This window comes from Salmo salar, chromosome 26 (genome assembly GCF_965601325.2).
Source record: "Salmo salar chromosome 26, fSalSal1, whole genome shotgun sequence".
NCBI lineage: Eukaryota > Metazoa > Chordata > Actinopteri > Salmoniformes > Salmonidae > Salmo > Salmo salar.
In genome coordinates, this window is record NC_138316.1 from 43243935 (window position 1) to 43271419 (window position 27485).

The window sequence follows — 27485 nt, forward strand, 5'->3', positions numbered from 1 at the left end:
AGAACAACAACAACACGGGTGCTGTAATACATGTTTTACATGAATCGTGTTTCCGGTGTCCAACAGATGGCCATTTACGTAGGGTTTACTAGATCAGATATGCAAAACACCAACAGTAACCCATCTGTTAACCATTGATGTTGCCCTTAGGTACAAATCTAGGATCAGCTTTCCCTGCCCAAATCCCAACTTTAACCATTGGGGTGGAAACTTTCTAAACTGGTCTTAGATCAGTGTCTGGGGGCAACTTCATCCTGTCCTGTTAACCATTATCTAAGAACAAGGTGGTGCTAAAAAGCTAGTAGCTTCACACACTACCTAAAATAATGGGCACCTAGTTTGTCTACTTGGTAAGATTAACAATGAACAGATCCGTGATTACTTTGGAATGGGTTAACGTTCTGGAACATCATGTGCGAACTGTTTGTACACCAACTGTGCTGGTTGTCTGGAGAGCTAGATTAGTGCACCTGTGTTATGGGAAGCAATGGGAAACAGTGTGTAAACTGTTGTCTGTGCAGAGCTATATTACTGTATGAAACCATATAAACAGTTTGTATACAAACTGGCAGGTATGCAGTGTTGTATTGGGGGTTGTAAACCCTGTTGGAATATGTTGCTTATTGGAGCGCCCTCTCTCTCTCAGGTCACTCTGTGCCTGGGGAAGAGGACAGGTTAGCAGGTAGTATATCTCCTGAGATAACACTGGCCTGGGGAGGGGAGACTGACTGACTAACTACTGGGAAAAAAATTCTGCCCCGGACGGGTCAGGGTGATTCGGTCAGGGTGCTCTCTGTGTGTGTGTGTGTGTGTGTGTGTGTGTGTGTGTGTGTGTGTGTGTCGCTCCCTTTCTGGAGGACTGGGTGTGAGTGTGTGTCGCTCAAGTTATTCCACACCAATCTCAACAAACCATTTCTGCATGGACCTCGCTTTGTGCATGGGGGTATTGTCATGCTGAAACAGGAAAGGGACTTCCCCAAAGTGCTGCCAAAAAGTTGGAAGCACAGAATCGTCTAGAATGTCATTGTATGCTGTAGCAATTTGATTTCCCGTCACTGCAACTAAGGTGCCTAGCCTGAACCATGAAAAACAGACCCAGACCATTATACCTCCTCCACCGAACTTTACAGTTGGCACTATGCATTTGGGCAGGTAGCGTTCTTCTGGAATCTGCAAAATCCAGATTCGTCCATCAGACTGCCAGATGCTCCAGAGTCCAATGGCGGCAAGCTTTACACCACTCCAGCTGATGCTTGGCACTGCGAATGTTGACCTTAGGCTTGTGTGCGGCTGCTCGGCCATGGAAACCCATTTCATGAAGCTCCCAACAAACAGTTATTGTGCCCAAGTTGCTTCCAGAGGCAGTTTGGAACTCTGTAGTGAGTGTTGCAACCAAGTACAGACGAGTTTTGCGCTCTTCAGCACTTGGCGGTCCCATTCTGTGAGCTTGTGTGGCCTACCCCTTTGCGGCTGTGACTTTGTTGCTCCTAGACCTTTCCACTTCACAATAACAGCACTTACAGTTGAACGGGGCAGCTCTAGCAGGGCAGAAATATGACAAACTGTCTTGTTGGAAAGGTGGCATCCTATGACAGTGCCACATTGAAAGTCGCTGAGCTCTTTAGAAAGACCATTATACTGCCAATGTTTGTCTATGGAGACTGCATGGCTGCATGCTCGATTTTATACACCTGTCAGTAACAGATGTGGCTGAAATAGCCGAATCCATTGATTTGAAGGGGTGTCCACATATATATATATATATACACATATATATACACACACACACGTCTCTCTTCATCAGGGCTGAATTAAGTCTATGGATCTTCTTTCTCAGACAAACTACTCTGCATGTCTGTCCCTCAATGTAAAGATGACATAGTTGAATCCCTTAGGTTTAAAGAAAACAGGGTTAAGTGTACACTTCTGTCCCTCTCCCTGTCAATTTAGTTTCTCCCTCTGATAGAAGTGTGTGTGTGATTGTGTGTATGTACCTCCGTTTGACATCGTTTAGTCAGACACACACATCAACTAGCCAAACCCTGCTGGCTTCTGATTACCGTCAGATATTTAATGACCTCCCTTCTTCCATCCCTCTATCCCTTGCTCTCTCCCCCACACAGTGGAAGCATGGAGATTGATTTCCTGCCATCTCTTCCTCCAACAAATAAAAGCCTGTTTTCATAGTGTGTGTGCGCGTGTGTGTATGTGTGCCAAGTTGCCGAGCTCAACAGCCCTGCCCCTGCTTAATGGAAAAGGCGTGTGTGTCTGTCTGTCCACTGGACAGTAAAATTAAACCGCCTGGTGGCTGGGAGGAGAGGAGGAAGTAATTACCTTGGAAAAGGGGTCACAGTCTTGACTCATTTGCCTTAATTGAATTCCAATATCTGCCTCCGGCCGGCTTGACCCCACCTATGGGGCTGGCTAACTGCTAGCTAAGCGCTAAGGGCTTCAGGATAGCTACGGACAGCTAAGGGGTCATCTAGCTCAAACTGGTAAAAACAGCTAGCATGTTAGCTTTATATAATAGGGCGGGAGGAACATTAGATGTTCTAGGAACTTAGGAAGACGAGGTGTTATCATTACAGAGTGTTCAGATTCCCAGATGGATGTGACTGCTCCTAGAAACACACAACATACTGTGCATCTGGTCAACTCATCAGCAAGCCCTTGGTTAACTGGATCAGGTGTGCCACGACTGGAATAGATCAAATAAGTGGAATGAGGAGAGCTTTGACTTTCAGAGTTAAGGAAGGGATTACCAGGTAAAGTCTTATTACGATTCAGCCACAACATGCTTAAGTTCTATAGCCTAGTTTCCATAGAGCTCTAAGATGGTGTGTGTGGGGGGGTGGGGAGAGGCTATAACAGTAAGTGTAATCTCAGCTTCAGGACACTACTGGTGAGCCTGTAGAGGAATAAGAAGGCTGAGAGGTAGCGATGAAGACTGCACTGGCTGGAGCCCATTATCCAATTAAAAACATCCTTACTGGCAAAGTGGAATCAGAGCAAAGCCCCATGATCTGATCAGTGTTACCGCTCTAATCTCAGCCACGTTACCCTCTCTGTGAACATCTTAGTTCACAACCAACACCAGCCACTCTCTCTCAGTTCACAACCAACACCTGCCACTCTCTCTCAGTTCACAACCAACACCAGCCACTCTCTCTCAGTTCACAACCAACACCAGTCACTCTCTCTCAGTTCACAACCAACACCAGCCACTCTCTCTCAGTTCACAACCAACACCAGTCACTCTCTCTCAGTTCACAACCAACACCAGCCACTCTGTCTCAGTTCACAACCAACACCAGCCACTCTCTCTCAGTTCACAACCAACACCAGTCACTCTCTCTCAGTTCACAACCAACACCAGTCACTCTCTCTCAGTTCACAACCAACACCAGCCACTCTCTCTCAGTTCACAACCAACACCAGTCACTCTCTCTCAGTTCACAACCAACACCAGTCACTCTCTCTCAGTTCACAACCAACACCAGCCACTCTCTCTCAGTTCACAACCAACACCAGCCACTCTCTCTCAGTTCACAACCAACACCAGCCACTCTCTCTCAGTTCACAACCAACACCAGCCACTCTCTCTCAGTTCACAACCAACACCAGCCACTCTCTCTCAGTTCACAACCAACACCAGCCACTCTCTCTCAGTTCACAACCAACACCAGCCACTCTCTCTCAGTTCACAACCAACACCAGCCACTCTCTCTCAGTTCACAACCAACACCAGCCACTCTCTCTCAGTTCACAACCAACACCAGCCACTCTCTCTCAGTTCACAACCAACACCAGCCACTCTCTCTCAGTTCACAACCAACACCAGCCACTCTCTCTCAGTTCACAACCAACACCAGTCACTCTCTCTCAGTTCACAACCAACACCAGTCACTCTCTCTCAGTTCACAACCAACACCTGCCACTCTCTCTCAGGTCACAACCAACACCTGCCACTCTCTCTCAGTTCACAACCAACACCTGCCACTCTCTCTCAGTTCACAACCAACACCAGCCACTCTCTCTCAGTTCACAACCAACACCAGCCACTCTCTCTCAGTTCACAACCAACACCAGCCACTCTCTCTCAGTTCACAACCAACACCTGCCACTCTCTCTCAGTTCACAACCAACACCTGCCACCCTCTCTCAGTTCACAACCAACACCAGCCACTCTCTATCAGATCACAACCAACACCAGCCACTCTCTCTCAGTTCACAACCAACACCAGCCACTCTCTCTCAGATCACAACCAACACCAGCCACTCTCAGCCATTGCAGGAGGGGGCCCCTTGAAGGACTGATTGCTGACTGACCGACAAGCTGCTGACCAGTGGGAAAGTATGTATAACTGTCAGACGTATGTAGAATTGAAGATAAATTAATCAAAACCACCATGGTAACTGGTAAATCAAATAGACAGTGCATCACATAAGGTACATCAACTCATAATGAAAAACCAGTGGTGACAGAGGTAACGCTGCACGTGGGAGGGGTATGGTGGTGACAGTGTGGCAAGCTAGTGCTCCCCTCCAAAGACCCTCTACCAGGACCCTACAGTAACCATCCCCTACCAGGACCCTACAGTAACCATCCCCTACAGTAACCATCCCCTACCAGGACACTACAGTAACCATCCCCTACCAGGACCCTACAGTAACCATCCCCTACAGTAACCATCCCCTACCAGGACCCTACAGTAACCATCCTCTACCAGGACCCTACAGTAACCATCCTCTACCAGGACCCTACAGTAACCATCCCCTACCAGGACCCTACAGTAACCATCCCCTACCAGGACCCTACAGTAACCATCCTCTACCAGGACCCTACAGTAACCATCCCCTACCAGGACCCTACAGTAACCATCCCCTACAAGGACCCTACAGTAACCATCCTCTACCAGGACCCTACAGTAACCATCCCCTACCAGGACCCTACAGTAACCATCCCCTACCAGGACCCTACAGTAACCATCCCCTACCAGGACCCTACAGTAACCATCCCCTACCAGGACACCACAGTAACCATCCCCTACCAGGACCCTACAGTAACCATCCCCTACCAGGACCCTACAGTAACTATCCCCTACCAGGACCCTACAGTAACCATCCTCTACCAGGACCCTACAGTAACCATCCCCTACAGTAACCATCCCCTACCAGGACCCTACAGTAACCATCCCCTACCAGGACCCTACAGTAACCATCCCCTACCAGGACCCTACAGTAACCATCCCCTACCAGGACCCTACAGTAACCATCCCCTACCAGGACCCTACAGTAACCATCCTCTACCAGGACCCTACAGTAACCATCCCCTACCAGGACCCTACAGTAACCATCCCCTACCAGGACCCTACAGTAACCATCCCCTACCAGGACCCTACAGTAACCATCCCCTACCAGGACCCTACAGTAACCATCCCCTACCAGGACCCTACAGTAACCATCCCCTACCAGGACCCTACAGTAACCATCCCCTACCAGGACCCTACAGTAACCATCCCCTACCAGTACCCTACAGTAACCATCCCCTACCAGGACCCTACAGTAACCATCCCCTACCAGGACACTACAGTAACCATCCCCTACCAGGACCCTACAGTAACCATCCCCTACCAGGACCCTACAGTAACCATCCCCTACCAGGACCCTACAGTAACCATCCCCTACCAGGACCCTACAGTAACCATCCCCTACCAGGACCCTACAGTAACCATCCTCTACCAGGACCCTACAGTAACCATCATCTACCACGACCCTACAGTAACCATCCCCTACCAGGACCCTACAGTAACCATCCCCTACCAGGACCCTACAGTAACCATCCCCTACAGTAACCATCCCCTACCAGGACCCTACAGTAACCATCCTCTACCAGGACCCTACAGTAACCATCCTCTACCAGGACCCTACAGTAACCATCCTCTACCAGGACCCTACAGTAACCATCCTCTACCAGGACCCTACAGTAACCATCCTCTACCAGGACCCTACAGTAACCATCCCCTACCAGGACCCTACAGTAACCATCCCCTACCAGGACCCTACAGTAACCATCCCCTACCAGGACCCTACAGTAACCATCCCCTACCAGGACCCTACAGTAACCATCCCCTACCAGGACCCTACAGTAACCATCCCCTACCAGGACCCTACAGTAACCATCCCCTACCAGGACCCTACAGTAACCATCCCCTACCAGGACCCTACAGTAACCATCCCCTACGAGGACCCTACAGTAACCATCCCCTACGAGGACCCTACAGTAACCATCCCCTACCAGGACCCTACAGTAACCATCCCCTACGAGGACCCTACAGTAACCATCCCCTACAGTAACCATCCCCTACGAGGACCCTACAGTAACCATCCCCTACGAGGACCCTACAGTAACCATCCCCTACCAGGACACTACAGTAACCATCCACTACCAGGACCCTACAGTAACCATCCCCTACCAGGACCCTACAGTAACCATCCCCTACCAGGACCCTACAGTAACCATCCCCTACAGTAACCATCCCCTACCAGGACCCTACAGTAACCATCCTCTACCAGGACACCACGGTAACCATCCCCTACAGTAACCATCCCCTACAGTAACCATCCCCTACAGTAACCATCCCCTACAGTAACCATCCCCTACAGTAACCATCCCCTACAGTAACCATCCCCTACAGTAACCATCCCTACAGTAACCATTCCCTACCAGGACCCTACAGTAACCATCCCCTACCAGGACCCTACAGTAACCATCCCCTACAGTAACCATCCCCTACCAGGACCCTACAGTAACCATCCTCGACAACGACCCTACAGTAACCATCCCCTACCAGGACCCTACAGTAACCATCCCCTACCAGGACCCTACAGTAACCATCCCCTACCAGGACACTACAGTAACCATCCCCTACCAGGACCCTACAGTAACCATCCCCTACCAGGACCCTACAGTAACCATCCCCTACCAGGACCCTACAGTAACCATCCTCTACCAGGACCCTACAGTAACCATCCCCTACCAGGACCCTACAGTAACCATCCCCTACCAGGACCCTACAGTAACCATCCCCTACCAGGACCCTACAGTAACCATCCCCTACCAGGACCCTACAGTAACCATCCCCTACCAGGACCCTACAGTAACCATCCCCTACCAGGACCCTACAGTAACCATCCCCTACCAGGACCCTACAGTAACCATCCCCTACCAGGACCCTACAGTAACCATCCCCTACCAGGACCCTACAGTAACCATCCCCTACCAGGACCCTACAGTAACCATCCCCTACCAGGACCCTACAGTAACCATCCCCTACCAGGACCCTACAGTAACCATCCCCTACCAGGACCCTACAGTAACCATCCCCTACCAGGACCCTACAGTAACCATCCCCTACCAGGACCCTACAGTAACCATCCCCTACCAGGACCCTACAGTAACCATCCCCTACCAGGACCCTACAGTAACCATCCCCTACCAGGACCCTACAGTAACCATCCCCTACCAGGACCCTACAGTAACCATCCTCTACCAGGACCCTACAGTAACCATCCCCTACAGTAACCATCCCCTACAGTAACCATCCCCTACAGTAACCATCCCCTACAGTAACCATCCCCTACAGTAACCATCCCCTACCAGGACACTACAGTAACCATCCTCTACCAGGACCCTACAGTAACCATCCACTACCACGACCCTACAGTAACCATCTCCTACCAGGACCCTACAGTAACCATCCCCTACCAGGACCCTACAGTAACCATCCCCTACCAGGACCCTACAGTAACCATCCCCTACAGTAACCATCCCCTACCAGAACACTACAGTAACCATCCCCTACCAGGACCCTACAGTAACCATCCACTACCAGGACCCTACAGTAACCATCCCCTACCAGGACCCTACAGTAACCATCCCCTACCAGGACCCTACAGTAACCATCCCCTACCAGGACCCTACAGTAACCATCCCCTACCAGGACCCTACAGTAACCATCCCCTACCAGGACACTACAGTAACCATCCCCTACCAGGACCCTACAGTAACCATCCCCTACCAGGACCCTACAGTAACCATCCCCTACCAGGACCCTACAGTAACCATCCCCTACCAGGACCCTACAGTAACCATCCTCTACCAGGACCCTACAGTAACCATCCTCGACCACGACCCTACTGTAACCATCCCCTACCAGGACCCTACAGTAAGCATCCCCTACCAGGACACTACAGTAAGCATCCCCTACAGTAACCATCCCCTACAGTAACCATCCGCTACCAGGACACTACAGTAACCATCCTCTACCAGGACCCTACAGTAACCATCCCCTACCAGGACCCTACAGTAACCATCCCCTACCAGGACCCTACAGTAACCATCCCCTACCAGGACACCACAGTAACCATCCCCTACAGTAACCATCCCCTACCAGGACCCTACAGTAACCATCCCCTACCAGGACCCTACAGTAAACATCCCCTACCAGGACCCTACAGTAACCATCCCCTACCAGGACCCTACAGTAACCATCCCCTACCAGGACCCTACAGTAACCATCCCCTACCAGGACCCTACAGTAACCATCATCTACCACGACCCTACAGTAACCATCCCCTACCAGGACCCTACAGTAACCTTCCCCTACAGTAACCATCCCATACCAGGACACTACGGTAACCATCCTCTACCAGGACCCTACGGTAACCATCCCCTACCAGGACCCTACGGTAACCATCCCCTACCAGGACCCTACGGTAACCATCCCCTACCAGGACCCTACGGTAACCATCCCCTACCAGGACCCTACGGTAACCATCCCCTACCAGGACCCTACGGTAACCATCCCCTACCAGGACCCTACGGTAACCATCCCCTACCAGGACCCTACGGTAACCATCCCCTACCAGGACCCTACGGTAACCATCCCCTACCAGGACCCTACGGTAACCATCCCCTACCAGGACCCTACGGTTACCATCCCCTACGGTAACCATCCTCTACCAGGACCCTACGGTTACCATCCCCTACGGTAACCATCCCCTACCAGGACCCTACAGTAACCATCCCCTACCAGGACCCTACAGTAACCATCCCCTACCAGGACCCTACAGTAACCATCCCCTACCAGGACCCTACAGTAACCACCCCCTACCAGGACCCTACAGTAACCACCCCCTACCAGGACCCTACAGTAACCACCCCCTACCAGGACCCTACAGTAACCACCCCCTACCAGGACCCTACAGTAACCACCCCCTACCAGGACCCTACAGTAACCATCCCCTACCAGGACCCTACAGTAACCATCCCCTACCAGGGCCCTACAGTAACCATCCCCTACCAGGGCCCTACAGTAACCATCCCCTACCAGGGCCCTACAGTAACCATCCCCTACCAGGACCCTACAGTAACCATCCCCTACCAGGACCCTACAGTAACCATCCCCTACCAGGACCCTACAGTAACCATCCCCTACCAGGACCCTACAGTAACCATCCCCTACCAGGACCCTACAGTAACCATCCCCTACCAGGACCCTACAGTAACCATCCCCTACCAGGACCCTACAGTAACCATCCCCTACCAGGACCCTACAGTAACCATCCCCTACCAGGACCCTACAGTAACCATCCCCTACCAGGACCCTACAGTAACCATCCCCTACCAGGACCCTACAGTAACCATCCCCTACCAGGACCCTACAGTAACCATCCCCTACCAGGACCCTACAGTAACCATCCCCTACCAGGACCCTACAGTAACCATCCCCTACCAGGACCCTACAGTAACCATCCCCTACCAGGACCCTACAGTAACCATCCCCTACAGTAACCATCCCCTACCAGGACCCTACAGTAACCATCCCCTACCAGGACCCTACAGTAACCATCCCCTACAGTAACCATCCCCTACCAGGACCCTACAGTAACCATCCTCTACCAGGACACCACGGTAACCATCCCCTACAGTAACCATCCCCTACAGTAACCATCCCCTACAGTAACCATCCCCTACAGTAACCATCCCCTACAGTAACCATCCCCTACAGTAACCATCCCCTACAGTAACCATCCCCTACAGTAACCATCCCCTACAGTAACCATCCCCTACCAGGACCCTACAGTAACCATCCCCTACCAGGACCCTACAGTAACCATCCCCTACCAGGACCCTACAGTAACCATCCCCTACCAGGACCCTACAGTAACCACCCTCCCCCTACAGTAACCATCCCCTACCAGGACCCTACAGTAACCATCCTCTACCAGGACCCTACAGTAACCATCCCCTACCAGGACCCTACAGTAACCATCCTCTACCAGGACCCTAGAGTAACCATCCCCTACCAGGACCCTACAGTAACCATCCCCTACAGTAACCATCCCCTACCAGGACACTACAGTAACCATCCCCTACCAGGACCCTACAGTAACCATCCCCTACAGTAACCATCCCCTACCAGGACCCTACAGTAACCATCCCCTACCAGGACCCTACAGTAACCATCCCCTACCAGGACCCTACAGTAACCATCCCCTACCAGGACCCTACAGTAACCATCCCCTACCAGGACCCTACAGTAACCATCCCCTACCAGGACCCTACAGTAACCATCCCCTACCAGGACCCTACAGTAACCATCCCCTACCAGGACCCTACAGTAACCATCCCCTACCAGGACCCTACAGTAACCATCCCCTACCAGGACCCTACAGTAACCATCCCCTACCAGGACCCTACAGTAACCATCCCCTACCAGGACCCTACAGCAACCATACACTACCAGGACCCTACAGTAAGCATCCCCTACAGTAACCATCCCCTACCAGGACACTACAGTAACCATCCCCTACCAGGACCCTACAGTAACCATACACTACCAGGACCCTACAGTAACCATCCCCTACAGTAACCATCCCCTACCAGGACACTACAGTAACCATCCCCTACCAGGACACTACAGTAACCATCCCCTACAGTAACCATCCGCTACAGTAACCATCCCCTACCAGGACCCTACAGTAACCATCCCCTACCAGGACACTACAGTAACCATCCCCTACCAGGACACTACAGTAACCATCCCCTACAGTAACCATCCGCTACAGTAACCATCCGCTACCAGGACACTACAGTAACCATCCCCTACCAGGACACTACAGTAACCATCCCCTACCAGGACCCTACAGTAAGCATCCCCTACCAGGACCCTACAGTAACCATCCCCTACCAGGACCCTACAGTAACCATCCTCTACCAGGAACCTACAGTAACCATCCTCTACCAGGACCCTACAGTAACCATCCCCTACCAGGACCCTACAGTAACCATCCCCTACCAGGACCCTACAGTAACCATCCCCTACCAGGACCCTACAGTAACCATCCCCTACCAGGACCCTACAGTAACCATCCTCTACCAGGACCCTACAGTAACCATCCCCTACCAGGACCCTACAGTAACCATCCCCTACAGTAACCATCCCCTACAGTAACCATCCCCTACCAGGACACTACAGTAACCATCCCCTACCAGGACACTACAGTAACCATCCTCTACCAGGACCCTACAGTAACCATCCCCTACCAGGACCCTACAGTAACCATCCCCTACCAGGACCCTACAGTAACCATCCTCTACCAGGACCCTACAGTAACCATCCCCTACAGTAACCATCCCCTACCAGGACCCTACAGTAACCATCCCCTACCAGGACCCTACAGTAACCATCCCCTACAGTAACCATCCTCTACCAGGACCCTACAGTAACCATCCCCTACCAGGACCCTACGAGTAACCATCCCCTACCAGGACACTACAGTAACCATCCCCTACCAGGACACTACAGTAACCATCCTCTACCAGGACCCTACAGTAACCATCCCCTACCAGGACCCTACAGTAACCATCCCCTACCAGGACCCTACAGTAACCATCCTCTACCAGGACCCTACAGTAACCATCCCCTACAGTAACCATCCCCTACCAGGACCCTACAGTAACCATCCCCTACCAGGACCCTACAGTAACCATCCTCTACCAGGACCCTACAGTAACCATCCCCTACCAGGACCCTACAGTAACCATCCCCTACCAGGACCCTACAGTAACCATCCCCTACCAGGACCCTACAGTAACCATCCCCTACCAGGACCCTACAGTAACCATCCCCTACCAGGACCCTACAGTAACCATCCCCTACCAGGACCCTACAGTAACCATCCCCTACCAGGACCCTACAGTAACCATCCCCTACCAGGACCCTACAGTAACCATCCCCTACCAGGACCCTACAGTAACCATCCCCTACCAGGACCCTACAGTAACCATCCCCTACCAGGACCCTACAGTAACCATCCCCTACCAGGACACTACAGTAACCATCCCCTACCAGGACCCTACAGTAACCATCCCCTACCAGGACCCTACAGTAACCATCCCCTACCAGGACCCTACAGTAACCATCCCCTACCAGGACCCTACAGTAACCATCCTCTACCAGGACACTACAGTAACCATCCCCTACCAGGACCCTACAGTAACCACCCCCTACCAGGACCCTACAGTAACCACCCCCTACCAGGACCCTAAAGTAACCATCCTCTACCAGGACCCTACAGTAACCATCCCCTACCAGGACCCTACAGTAACCATCCACTACCAGGACCCTACAGTAACCATCCACTACCAGGACCCTACAGTAACCATCCTCTACCAGGACACCACAGTAACATCCTCTACCTAGCTACCAACTCCACACATACATATATATACATATATACATACACATATACATATATATACACATATACATATATACATATATATACATATACATATACATATTTAAAAACAACATGTAGTGTACTTTGAACAAGAGAGATATCTATGAGATAGAGGGGCCTAAATCTTTGTGAAATGAGAGTTGAGACAGTATATTGCTAGTGGACTACCGGTCCCCCCCCCGTACATGCAGGTTTACCCCCGTCTCTGGCTGAATGAAGTAAAGTAAGAGGGGTACACACGGTGAGAGGCAGATTGGGAAGTCCACGTACCCCGATGATGGCATTGAGCTCAGTCATCGTGACCTGCTTGGCACGCTCAACAGCCTGAGCGACCTGCTGCTGGTGCTGTTGGGGAGAAACAGAGACAAGGTTTAGCCAACTTCAGCTAGGCTACAGCAAGTCTCCATGGTTATAGAGCCTGTTTCATAGACACATCTATTAAGACAGAATTAGGCTCATCTTGGGTTAAACTAATCAAAACCTTGTGAACAGGGATTAAGAATAATATAGGGCCTGAAACGAGTCTCTATACAACAGGCCTACACAACCATGGGAACACCAGAAGTTTTTTAATGTTAAGACAATGTTAGGATGGATGTGTGGGGCACTCACCTCTTGTGACAGGAAAGGCATGATCTGTGCGAGAATTGCATTGAGCCGTTTAGCAATCTCAGTCTGGAAGAGAGAGGAGGAAGGAACATGGTGAGGACTACATCAACAGCCAGCTTGGATTACTAAAAGAGAGAGAGGGGACTACATCAGCAGCCAGCTTGGATTACTAAAAGAGAGAGAGGGGACTACATCAGCAGCCAGCTTGGATTACTAACAGAGAGAGAGGGGACTACATCAGCAGCCAGCTTGGATTACTAAAAGAGAGAGGGGGGACTACATCAGCAGCCAGCTTGGATTACTAAAAGAGAGAGAGGGGACTACATCAGCAGCCAGCTTGGATTACTAACAGAGAGAGAGGGGACTACATCAGCAGCCAGCTTGGATTACTAACAGAGAGAGAGGGGACTACATCAGCAGCCAGCTTGGATTACTAAAAGAGAGAGGGGGGACTACATCAGCAGCCAGCTTGGATTACTAAAAGAGAGAGAGGGGACTACATCAGCAGCCAGCTTGGATTACTAACAGAGAGAGAGGGGACTACATCAGCAGCCAGCTTGGATTACTAACAGAGAGAGAGGGGACTACATCAACAGCCAGCTTGGATTACTAACAGAGAGAGAGGGGACTACATCAGCAGCCAGCTTGGATTACTAACAGAGAGAGAGGGGACTACATCAACAGCCAGCTTGGATTACTAACAGACACAGAGTGAGAGAGAGGGGACTACATCAGCAGCCAGCTTGGATTACTGACACAGAGCGAGAGAGAGGGGACTACATCAGCAGCCAGCTTGGATTACTAACAGAGAGAGAGGGGAACACATCAGCAGCCAGCTTGGATTACTAACAGACACAGAGAAGATGACAATGTCAATGTTTACACCTCCACCGCACCTTCCAAGAAACCATTTCAGTTTTGGTTGAACACAGACAGACACACACACCACTGTGTTTGATAACACAGCAAGGGCCTCACACACACCTAAATCCCTCAGTCCACTCCAGAGTCCATCTAGACCCCGGATGTCCCATTACTCTTAACTGAAATGAATGGGAGAGAAGCTCTCCTTAAAACAAACCAGCTCTGGTCTCCCTCTATCCCACATCCATTAGACCGCTGGCCTTATTTCATTAGCAGTTTGAAATATGATAATATCATTTGGGAGGAGGAAGACAAACCAGGGTAATACTTCACAATTACTACACAGCCATTTCACAGAAGACAGGAAGAGAAAGGAGAGGGGAGGCTGGCTGACTAGCAATATCTATCACCAACATTATTGGTATAGAGCGGGGGGGACAATACACCGGGCCTGATTCAGACAGAGCACTTTAGAGCCCCACATTTGGAGGGCTGGATACAGTTCTGCTGCTCTTGGATATCCACAGACATAGTCGCCAAAACACAACCCTTTTCCTCCTAACTTATTTCCAGAAAGCAACAGAGGGAGAGACTTGACACTAAGCTAATCTAATTTGACTGTGTTGGGGAGAGAAGAACTAATGGATTGTGGGGCAGATGGCCCAGCAGGTGTATGTGAGCGTGGGACAGAGAGACGGGGGCTTTCTCCTTTGTTTCGTCACGCATTCCTCTCATTTTACCTCGTTTAATAGTAAAGAGGGGATGGAAGAAACTTCTGTTTGACTCGGGGGGGGGGGAAGGAAGGAAGGAAGGAAGGAAGGAAGGAGAATGAGAGGGTGTGGGGGGAGAGAGACCTATTCTGACCTGTCAGGAACTCACAACCCCCTTAACCCCAGGCAGACTCCCCTCACATCTCATTCCCCTCCTCCAATCCCTCCATCTACATCCTCCCCCTTCCATTCCTGTCCCCTCTCTCTCCTGTTGCCAGGGCAACGGCGGCCCAGCAGGCCCTGTCTGGCGGTGGTGATCATTATGTAAATTGGGCCTGGGCTTGACCATAGCAGGCTGTAAAATCATATTACGCGCACAGAGGCAGGTCATTAAATAGAATTTTTCTGGGCTGTCGATCAGATCAGAGGGAGAAATGAATGGGGGATAAGAGGGAGGAGGAGGGGAGCGCGGGGGGTGACTTGTCTTCATCCCTGGAAACAAGAAGAGACACACAACTAGATCTGTAGAGGCTGGACTCAACCTAACAACCAAATATCCTCTGTTTCAACCACACTACACATAACATGCACAATAGACAAAACAGCCACCATTTTCTACTGTTCATTCACTACTCCTCATATAAAGGGACTTGCATGGATTGGAATTGGAACGCGCTCTGAGTTGAGTAAACACGCTGTTCTTTCTGGATGACCGGCTCGCTGGCACAAGCCGAGCTGGAACACCAGGTGCTCAGACAGCCGTGACCTCACCAACGGCGTGTTGCCTTTAGGGTTCGTTCAGGTTACAACATTCCTGGAATCTTCTCCCGACCTTAACGTCGACTCTGGAGTACCTGTTCCTGTTCTGGTCAGCTGGTGAGGTACTCCTGGCTCCGACCAGAATGTAGAAAAAGTATAAAAAAAGTATGAACAGAATGTATGGAAAGTGCTCTAAAACACAAACCAGGGGTAAGAAATCCTTGAGCAGCAACTGTCACTAATCTTGTCTTTTCTCCACAGAGGCAGGCATCCTCTCTCCTTTGAAAAGGCCTAAGATACCGACTGACCAAAAGCATCCAGGGAACGCCATTCAAAAGAGACACAGAAAGAAACACTTATATCGGCTGTCAAAAGGCCAAAACTACTCAGATGTCAGGAGAGAATCACTACCCAGTAAACACAGAGGGACAAGTAGCAGAGATTCAGTAGAATACTAGTCAGATGTCATTTTATGGACACTTGTCGAAGATCTACTTATGGTTTCACAACACTCGTTCAGTAAATAATTCTACCTCATAACACCAGGGGCTGGGAATTGCCAGGGACCTTCTAATACAATATTATCCCAATACATAACTGTATAGAACCCCCCCCCCATCACATTCATATGTTGGAGACCAGAGAAACAAAATGGTGCCAACGAGTGTTGACGACGTGGGAAGACTTGGACTGCCGAGCACCTAATGGGTCCAATTTCCAGAGTGTACACACGCACGGCGTCGACTCAACGCCAACAACTTTTAGGCCAGGAGGCGGATAAAATAGGGTATTGTCACTTTAAGCCAATGAAAACCAAGCCCTTGAGCGGCGTGGCGGTAAAGGCTGTTCACTCCGGCTCCACAATTACAGGTACTCAGTGGCTCAGAGCTGTCTGGTGCTGCTAGTATAGAGGCCTCTCAGAGGATGGCCTTGTCAATAGCTCTGTGTTGAAAACCATTTGCCTGTTTGTCGCTGGAAGCCGCTAGCCGAGTGGAGAGAGGACGAGACTGATGAGGTTTCAATTGGCAGGAAAACAACTGGTGACAGGGAGTCAGTGTCACACGCTGAACGAGAGAGCCACAGTGGTTTATGATCCACACAGACATTTCCCTATCCGTCTCAAAGACGTCACGCTACTCGGCCATCATTGCAATCCTCTGCCTCAGTAGCAGCCCCTCATTGTTCATATGCAGCAGATCCCTCCTCCCGGGCCCCTCATTGTTCATGTGCAGCAGATCCCTCCTCCCGGCCCCTCATTGTTCATGTGCAGCAGATCCCTCCTCCCGGCCCCTCAATGTTCATGTGCAGCAGATCCCTCCTCCCGGCCCCTCACTGTTCATGTGCAGCAGATCCCTCCTCCCGGCCCCTCATTGTTCATGTGCAGCAGATCCCTCCTCCCGGCCCCTCAATGTTCATGTGCAGCAGATCCCTCCTCCCGGCCCCTCACTGTTCATGTGCAGCAGATCCCTCCTCCCGGCCCCTCACTGTTCATGTGCAGCAGATCCCTCCTCCCGGCCCCTCAATGTTCATGTGCAGCAGATCCCTCCTCCCGGCCCCTCAATGTTCATGTGCAGCAGATCCCTCCTCCCGGCCCCCTCAATGTACATGTGCAGCAGATCCCTCCTCCCGGCCCCTCAATGTACATGTGCAGCAGATCCCTCCTCCCGGCCCCTCACTGTTCATGTGCAGCAGATCCCTCCTCCCAGCCCCCTCACTGTACATGTGCAGCAGATCCCTCCTCCCGGCCCCTCAATGTACATGTGCAGCAGATCGGGGTCTAACAGTTTATTGATGTACCTTAAATTCCAGACTATAAGCCTCTACTTTTTTCCCAGGCTTTGAACCTCGCTGCTTAAACAATGACGCGGCTAATATGGGTTTTCCCGCTTTCACATTTTTTTTCTCCAGAAAAAAAACACATTCTGTGACGTGCTCAGTTTTTTGGCGGCATGAAGCTTTCATTAGACCAATGAAATTGCCGAACGGGTTAAGGTCAAATAACTTTGTTTACTGTTTAGATTCAATCGAGCGCTCTCAAACTTCCCATCATTCTGATTACGTAGTCATTTTGTCACCCTCATCATGGCAAAGACATGGAGAAATGCATATGATGCAGCTTTCAAGTTGAAGGCGATTGATCTGGCTGTTAAAAAGGAGATTACGGTTGTTGGCGTCAACGAAAGAATTATACTGTTGCATGGTGCTCTTCGGAGAGGCGAATTTCTTTACCGAATGTGGTTATTTATAACCACTAAAACGTCTTCCCACTAAAGTATCGAATTTAAGTTAAAGGTATAACGATGAACGGTAAATCGGCGAACGGCACAGCGGGCGGAACACTGGCCTTCATTGAGGGTCTACCCCCACTGCCGAAGAGCCTAAGCGGCTTGCTGAATTCAAGCGGCGGGTCTTGGAGAGAGATGGAAAGGATGTATGCTAAGAAAACCATGATCCAAGACGACCTTAGTCGTGGGCGAAACAATTCCGACAATCTGCTTGCGAATAAACCGGCCAACCTTGATGCGGCTTTAGCACTCCTCCAAAAAGAAATGGTGGGGTTGCGTCAGCAGGATATGTCTTTGCTGTGTCAGCTCTGGTCCCTCCACGAGTCAATCCAGGAGTACAAGGGCAGCTGCCACGACCTCAGCGCCGGGCACGGGATAGAGAATGGCTACTTTGATGAAGATGATGAATACTACCAGGAGACGAGCACAACACCAACTGACCAACCGGAGGGAAGTGAGGCGACATCTCCCAAAAACGGGACTAGCAAGGACTCCTGGCTAGGAGACTCTTTCCACATCACCATCTGAGAGACTCAAGAGCTGAGCTCCTCGACTCCACACGTTTGAGGCAATATGCTTTTTTTAATAAAAGAGCTGTGCCATGCATTGTTTTGCTGGCTTATAGTACTTTTTCAGCAGACCTTTTCATACAAATATATAAACAAAAGGTTCATTATTTATTATAAATTATATGGTCTTTTCTCTTACTATGGACATTTTGAGTTCAGTTTTTTTTAAATGATTTGTTGTGAGTACTTCCAAGCTCTGTCAACACCATGTTTACAGGGTTGAAATCCCAGAGACTGGGAAGGTCTTAATTAGCAAAAGGGATGGGATACCTGTCCCTGCAATCAGTGAGTGAGGAAATCAACTTTTAGATGGCATGTAGTGGCAATGTTGACTGTTATGGATTTGTGGTCTGGGGAATAGGCTAGAGAAATGTGAAAAAGTATTAAAATGCTGGAAACGCTTGCTTCTGGAATGGTTTTATACTGGGGTAAGTAAGCATGTGCTTCTTTGAAGCCCTATGGTGTGCTTAATTTCATATTGTGCTGTGGCTCTTCATACCTTTTCAGTTAACAGTTCTTCAATGACACTAGATTGTCGACTTAAGTACAGTTATCACCATTGTTTTCATTTAACAAAGCAAGACAGGGAACTCATGAATTCATATATTGACCCCACTAGGACATGCATTTAGTGCACGTATGGCAATTGTGTCCATTACGGTGTTCTGTAGCCAACTGACACCAAGTCTGCACTCGCAACATTTAGCTGCATAGACTGCTCATCAAAATAATATAGGCTAGGAAGTTAATTCTAGAAGTGAAATTTTGCTTTTGTATCCAGACTTTTTTTGTTGTGTAAACTGGTCCACAATTCATGTGTTTGTGGTACACAAACCAAAGAGTATAATTGACGCACCTGGGCTGAATTGTAATAGTTTTAGGAATGATACTGTGCAATGTTCTTCTAGATGCTGCTAGTCAGTTTTATTTTTCTCCAATGTTACACAACATAATGAATGTTTTGTAGTACAGGAGGTTGATCTGTTTAGACATGATTTCTTGACTATGATTAATGCCATTTGACAATATACACACCAGAGGATGACTGGAGGTAAGCTACAGCAAGTTTTCAAAAGGGGGAGTTAAAAGAAAATGTCCTCGGTAACTCCTATGCCTCAATGTGTTATGTACTGAATTTTCTACCTCCAGCTTCACCGTAAATGTATATATTGCTGCCACCAGCCCCACATTGAAAGTCAGTATTACAGGATAGAAGTCTCTTATTTTTCTGCAGCACACTAAACAGAAATCTCCACCAGTGCCTTTAGGTCTCCAACCTTGGCTATTGCCGTTATCTGTCCCTTCATCTCACAGCACTTTTCTCACTCTGGTCATGTCTTTCGGACAGTCTGATGGCACATGTGGTGCATAGTATACTGTAACTACAGCACAGTTACTTGTTCAATTCCCACCTTAAAGGGAAACAGAAGAGGTTTCTTCACCAGAGTCAATAATCCAGAGTAATAGAGATATGAAATGTATACAACGGCATCCCGATGAGATTCGGTTTCATGTGGCGATATCCAGATAAATGTCTTTGTGCATCTGCATTGCTTGCCGTTAGTTTTTTGGGGGCTGGGCTTCTGTATAGCACTTTGACATCTGCTGATGTAAAAAGGGCTTTATAAACACATTTGATTGATTGATTGACTGTTGGAAAAGGAAATAGAGCTGCTGCACGGGAGCTTGGTCTTAATGAGTTGATGATAAGACGTTGGAAACAGCAGCGTGAGGAATTGACTCAGTGCAAAAAGACAACTAAAGCTTACTGCTCATTTTTTATTACAAGCCGTGTTTCGTTAAAGCCTATTTATTTTTGTTACAAGCCGTGTTTCGTTAAAGCCTATTTATTTTTGTTACAAGCCGTGGTTCGTTAAAGCCTATTTATTTTTGTTACAAGCCGTGTTTCGTTAAAGCCTATTTATTTTTGTTACAAGCCGTGTTTCGTTAAAGCCTATTTATTTTTGTTACAAGCCGTGTTTCGTTAAAGCCTATTTATTTTTGTTACAAGCCGTGTTTCGTTAAAGCCTATTTATTTTTGTTACAAGCCGTGTTTCGTTAAAGCCTATTTATTTTTTGTTACAAGCCGTGTTTCGTTAAAGCCTATTTATTTTTGTTACAAGCCGTGTTTCGTTAAAGCCTGTGTAAAGTTGATTTGTTTCAATGTACCGGTAGGAACCTGCGGCTTATAAACATGTGCGGCTTATTTATGTTAAAAAATAATTCAGTGGGTGCGGCTTATATTCAGGTGCGCTTAATAGTCTGGAAATTACGGTATGCATTTACCTCCCTGTTGATTGGCTGGGAGCAGGGCCAGGGGCCACTCCTAACAGGCAGGGACACACTACTGAGACCTGACAGACAGATGCTACTGGAACCTGACACACCCACCCACCCACCCACCCAGGAGGGAGGGCTAACGCACACAATCCTCCACCCTGTAACAAGGAGCAAAGAAAATTGTTGCTATTTTTCTACAAATCACCAAGTTCTTTAGGGGCCTGGAGAACAAACAGACACAATATTTCCTTTAATTATCCCTGCAACCAGGTACTTGTCCATTCCACTGGATCAGCATTCTGACTGACACATAAAACCCAGTGGGGTGGTTGTAACACAAAACGGCTTCAACGAGACCTTCATGGTCATGTGGGAGTGTAGCAGCAGATCCAGGCTGACCAGAATGATGAAGCACGTTTCACAGACACTAGTAACCTCCATCCATGTGTGTTCTCCCAGGCCGTTTGTTTTGGCTCACAGACAAGTCGACTATCATCACCTTGGCAAACAATTCCTAGAATCCTGTGGAAATTATTCATTTGAACAAGCTCTCCCTTACACACACACACACACACCTCTCTCCCTCCCACTCAGGCCACAAACAGGACTTCCCTAAATAAAGCTCCCTCTCTGTGAAGCCTCGTTAATCGACAAGCAGGGGAGGAATTGAGCAAACACAGTGGAAAAACTGAGCGCCTGAGGAAGAAAGCCCAGGTTCTCAATCAGAGCAACAGAGAGAAAATATGAGAGAAAGAAATATGAGAGAGAGAAAATATGAGAGAGAGAAATATGAGAGAGAGACTAAGCAGCGAATAAGATGGAGTAACCTCTGAACTCCTCACACTGACAGAGACACAGCGGGCCTCGTTGCCGTGGCAGCCTAATGAGCTGCACTAATTAAAATCACTTATTGACAGCGAAGCGAGGGTGATTATCTCTGCCCCGCACCACCCTTGACACCCCACGCCGCCACATCATAAGAGCTCTGTCAAAACAAAATCACCCCCATGGCTGCCAAAGAGCCCTGCGCTGCCTACCCACCCGGGGCGCCGCCTACCCACCCGGGGCGCCGCCTACCCACCCGGGGCGCCGCCTACCCACCCGGGGCGCCGCCTACCCACCCGGGGCGCCGCCTACCCACCCGGGGCGCCGCCAGGATGTGTTAGACTATAAGTATGTTTATATTATGTACATGCAGCTTTGTATATACACATATCCATGTGTGTTTGAAGGGAGCACACAACACACACACACACACACACACACACACACAAACTAGCGCCACTGAAAAAGGGGGCAAAGACAGATAGCCATGTTTCCTCCATTACCAAGTAAATCCTACTCAGAGCAGGGGGAATAATATGCTGCCTGCCTAAAGCCCATCCCCTCCTCCTCGACCACCAGCCTGCCTAAAGCCCATCCCCTCCTCCTCGACCACCAGCCTGCCTAAAGCCCATCCCCTCCTCCTCGACCACCAGCCTGCCTAAAGCCCATCCCCTCCTCCTCGACCACCAGCCTGCCTAAAGCCCATCCCCTCCTCCTCGACCACCAGCCTGCCTAAAGCCCATCCCCTCCTCCTCGACCACCAGCCTGCCTAAAGCCCATCCCCTCCTCCTCGACCACCAGCCTGCCTAAAGCCCATCCCCTCCTCCTCGACCACCAGCCTGCCTAAAGCCCATCCCCTCCTCCTCGACCACCAGCCTGCCTAAAGCCCATCCCCTCCTCCTCGACCACCAGCCTGCCTAAAGCCCATCCCCTCCTCCTCGACCACCAGCCTGCCTAAAGCCCAGCCCCTCCTCCTCCTCTCCTCCTCCGACCACCAGCCTGCCTAAAGCCCATCCCCTCCTCCTCGACCACCAGCCTGCCTAAAGCCCATCCCCTCCTCCTCGACCACCAGCCTGCCTAAAGCCCATCCCCTCCTCCTCGACCACCAGCCTGCCTAAAGCCCATCCCCTCCTCCTCGACCACCAGCCTGCCTAAAGCCCATCCCCTCCTCCTCGACCACCAGCCTGCCTAAAGCCCATCCCCTCCTCCTCGACCACCAGCCTGCCTAAAGCCCATCCCCTCCTCCTCGACCACCAGCCTGCCTAAAGCCCATCCCCTCCTCCTCGACCACCAGCCTGCCTAAAGCCCATCCCCTCCTCCTCGACCACCAGCCTGCCTAAAGCCCATCCCCTCCTCCTCGACCACCAGCCTGCCTAAAGCCCATCCCCTCCTCCTCGACCACCAGCCTGCCTAAAGCCCATCCCCTCCTCCTCGACCACCAGCCTGCCTAAAGCCCATCCCCTCCTCCTCGACCACCAGCCTGCCTAAAGCCCATCCCCTCCTCCTCGACCACCAGCCTGCCTAAAGCCCATCCCCTCCTCCTCGACCACCAGCCTGCCTAAAGCCCATCCCCTCCTCCTCGACCACCAGCCTGCCTAAAGCCCAGCCCCTCCTCCTCGACCACCAGCCTGCCTAAAGCCCAGCCCCTCCTCCTCGACCAGCCTGCCTAAAGCCCAGCCCCTCCTCCTCCTCCTCCTCGACCAGCCTGCCTAAAGCCCAGCCCCTCCTCCTCCTCCTCCTCCACCAGCCTGCCTAAAGCCCAGCCCCTCCTCCTCTCCTCCTCCTCGACCAGCCTGCCTAAAGCCCAGCCCCTCCTCCTCCACCAGCCTGCCTAAAGCCCAGCCCCTCCTCCTCCACCAGCCTGCCTAAAGCCCATCCCCTCCTCCTCCACCAGCCTGCCTAAAGCCCATCCCCTCCTCCTCCACCAGCCTGCCTAAAGCCAAGCCCCTCCTCCTCCACCAGCCTGCCTAAAGCCAAGCCCCTCCTCCTCCACCAGCCTGCCTAAAGCCAAGCCCCTCCTCCTCAACCAGCCTGCCTAAAGCCCATCCCCTCCTCCTCAACCAGCCTGCCTAAAGCCAAGCCCCTCCTCCTCCACCAGCCTGCCTAAAGCCCAGCCCCTCCTCCTCAACCAGCCTGCCTAAAGGCCATGTTCATACATCATATTACAGTGCTAATGACACACTGGCACAGCCCATCTCTCAAGTCACATCACACTGAGAAGGGGGTGGGGGGGGGGGGGGGTAAAGAGGAGGAAAATAAACGACAAGGAAAGAGCGAGAAACCAGGAAAGACAGAAGAGATGAAAGGAACCAGAGGGAGACTAGAGAAGACTGTGATAGATGCCACAAATCCCCTCGCCACTAAAAAGCCCGCTTCACGGCCCGGTGGATATTGACAGACTGTTTGACTGAGCACTGTTCCCCCTTCCTCGCTCTAAGGCGGCCATTTTGGCTGTTTCTCCAGTGGTGAGGCAGGTCTAATGTCTCCTCCATTCACAGCCAGGCTGAGGGAGGCAGCCCTCTGGTTGGCTTCTACTGCTGATTAATACTTTCTGCTGAGAGGCAGCTGACCTAATGAGGTTTTAGACTGGCTGGCTGGCTCTGCATGCTGCCTTTAGTGGAGTCAGACTCGTCACTGGGAGAAACACACACACACACAAACACACACACACACACACACAGTCCTTGCCAGACTTCACTTTAATCTTATCAAAGCAGCCCCATCAGGCCGCCTGCCCCGCTCGCTGTTTAGCCCGTCAGCGTTTTCACAGACAGGAAGGGAGTCAGTGGTGTGTGTGTGTGTGTGCGCATGTGTTACTTTGAGGAGTGTATATGACTGAGGGCATAGACTAAGGTCTTGTATGTGTGCGTGTGTTTTTCAGGAGGCAATGAGAACGTGAGGTGTCTGTCTGTGACTGAGAAGCATTTAAGACTGAGGGGATCGACTAAGGTTGTGTGTCTGTGTCATTGAACAGTCAAAGCTCTTGCTTTCCAATCCCCTACAGACAGACAGACCACAATGTGTCAGACATAATGACTACATTACATGCACACTGTGATTATTTGGGAATAATCAGATTAATATAATAGTTTGATTAAAACATTTACATGCTTTGCAAGAAAAACTAATTTCCCTAATAATAATAATAATAATCCTGTTTCCATGGAGCCATCTGAAATCAGGCTACCTGATGGCACTCTGATAAATGCAGAAAATCACCAATCAAAATAAACCTTCTACCACAGCGACCATGTTATTTTTGGGAAGCAGATTTGATTCGGAGTTTGGACATAAAGTTTGTATAGGAAAACTACTTCTAAGACACATGCATTCAGTTGTTCAGAACTCACTTGTCCAGCGCTAAAGAGGGAGGCTCTCGGCTGGTGCCAGCACAGGCGCAGATCAAATACACCACTGGAACACCGGTGTTTACATGTCCTAATAAGTCTAAAGATTGCTCAGAAAACCATGTGCCTACTGGCATAATCAGTTTAATATCACATTATTACTGTGCATGTAAACATACCCAATGACTCACAAGCTGATGTCGCCATCTTCCTTCATTTAACTGACAGACACCAGGACTGATAGAGGCCCCATACGCTGGACTGATAGAGGCCCCATACGCTGGACTGATAGAGGCCCCATACGCTGGACTAATAGAGGCCCCATACGCTGGACTGATAGAGGCCCCATACGCTGGACTGATAGAGGCCCCATACGCTAACAACCACTCTTTCAAAGTAGACAGATGAGGATAATGCTACATACCTGTTTGTGCATCTCAATGTTCAGCCCATAGGACATCTCATAGTACTGGAAAAGACAAGAGTCACATATAGAAACATTCATATCCCATTCATTTACTAGTTAGAATATCAAAAAAGGTCAATAGTGGACAAATGAAAACAAGCTGAGTTTTCCATGGGAGCCAGTGTGCATGTCAGAATGCTGGACTCCTGAGCAGGGCTAGGGGAGAGAACTAGCTGTCCTAGCCGTTACTGATTAACACTTCAAATCCTCCACCCAGGCCGGCTCAAAGGCTGTAGTGATCCCTCTATTTCTATCCCTCTCTTTGTTCTTCCAGCTCTTTTTGGGAGTCTAGGGTGTGAGCAAGGTGAACCGTGTCTGAGAGGATAGGGTAAATGCTAAGCTACAGGACTCCAATCCACTTCTTTTGAGCACAGTCTGATTTGAAAATGCTAAGTTGCTAACTCAATCAGTCTGGTGAAATACGAGTCTTTCAAAACAAATAGATTGTTGTCAATCGTAGATTAGACATCTGTAGCGATACGCACTATGAGGGCGTGAACCAGCGGCTGCCAGATGAGGCCTAGTTAGTCCATCCTGTTTATCTAACAACCCCCCTCTCACACACTACCGCTAAACCGGTGCATTCGTTTCCTCAGAATAAAGAAATAATGTTTAACTAAAGTACCAGTGCGTTTGGTTAAAGTCAATCCTGGCGTGGACAAATAAGATAAGAGGAGTTTATATGCACGGGGCTTCAGCTCAGAGTTTGGCCTCTCTGTTACATCATGTCTAGGGACTGACTGGTTATTTTCCATTCATTCACCAGCCCTTCTTGTGTTACCCAGAACATCAGCTAGGCTCTGAGTTGGATCAATGTTGTAGCTTGACAGTAAATACTCAGGCACAAATAACTTTGTACTATCTACACTTACAATTTCTATTTGATCATGGGGGGCTTTGAAAATGAAAAAATGGTTTAAAAAAAGGAATGTTTGAACGTGGATCAGCTGGAGCTGTTGTTTTAGAGTTAAGTCACGTTCTAAAATGGCAACAATGTAAAGGTTAATACTGCTATTTGTTTTTTTAATGGTAATACTATACTTTACTATGTCCTCTACTTGATGAGGTCATTCAGCCATAGGCCACAGTATTGTCTGCAAGTCATCCCAGATAAGAGGCCACCGCTAAACAGCTAGGCTAAAATATAAATGTCATACTCCACCTTGACTAACTAGTTGTCTACTTTGCCAGGGGGTCCATTCTACCCCCCCTCTCTCCATCCTTAATGAGAGCCCTGGGTGTCTTAGAAGGCCCTGGATGTGTCAGAAAGGCCCTGGGTATGTGAAGGCCCATTGGCCATAGCTCACCCTGGGACAATACTGCCCTAAATAATCAGCTTCACACACAAAGCCAGAAGGCCAGTCATTAACCCTTAGGGGGTCAGGGGCATAAGAGGCCATGGAGCCATTATGACCCGCCCCAATCACGCCCTGTTATCAACGGCCGGACATTTGACCTCGGGTGGAGATTCACAACAAACCCCATAGGCGCACACACATTTCCTCCAATCACAGGAGGCCCAATGTCCCTTTCTGGCCAATCACCACACAGGGATGATCAACAATCTCAAATGCACCCAAAAAGAATCACTCAAATTGCCTCTGCAAACAAACACGGTTGCTACCGTTTCATCCGAGGGAAAATAACACATCTTACTAACCATGACATGCAGGGTTTTAGTTCCAGGAAGTGATTGTACATGTATGTAGTGTGATATTCTTACCATGACATAGTGACGCTGCATCTCTGTCTTCTCATTGGCCAGTTTGTCGTACTCCACTTTGAGACTGAAAGCGGAGAAATATTGTCCATTATTATTAGCCAATATTTATGCTTTATTACATAATTAATACATGCTTGTCCAATTCACAGAAATCTATGGTTAAAAACATAATACACCATAATCACTCAATATAGTTGTACCATGTGAAAAATCTAAATTCTACATACCCAAAATCAAC

The 27485-nt window shown here is 49.8% G+C and overlaps 1 protein-coding gene and 1 pseudogene across 7 annotated transcripts in view; one reads left to right on the top strand and one right to left on the bottom strand.

The window, feature by feature from the left end:
* Positions 1-27485, bottom strand: part of LOC123730778 (transducin-like enhancer protein 3-B) — a 55360-nt gene that overhangs the window by 25444 nt on the left and 2431 nt on the right. For 4 of the 7 annotated variants that reach the window (XM_045708703.2, XM_045708702.2, XM_082969741.1 and 1 more), the window contains exons 4-7: positions 27248-27311; positions 25483-25527; positions 13423-13485; positions 13051-13155 (exon numbers count right to left, since the gene is read on the bottom strand). In XM_045708703.2, coding sequence (XP_045564659.1) covers positions 13051-13155; positions 13423-13485; positions 25483-25527; positions 27248-27311 — 277 coding nt within the window. The remainder of the gene's footprint in view (positions 1-13050; positions 13156-13422; positions 13486-25482; positions 25528-27247; positions 27312-27485) is intronic. The other 3 variants (XM_045708705.2, XM_045708704.2, XM_082969742.1) reach the window with 1 other exon arrangement.
* On the top strand, positions 17934-18778 carry LOC123730779 (protein FAM89A pseudogene; annotated as a pseudogene).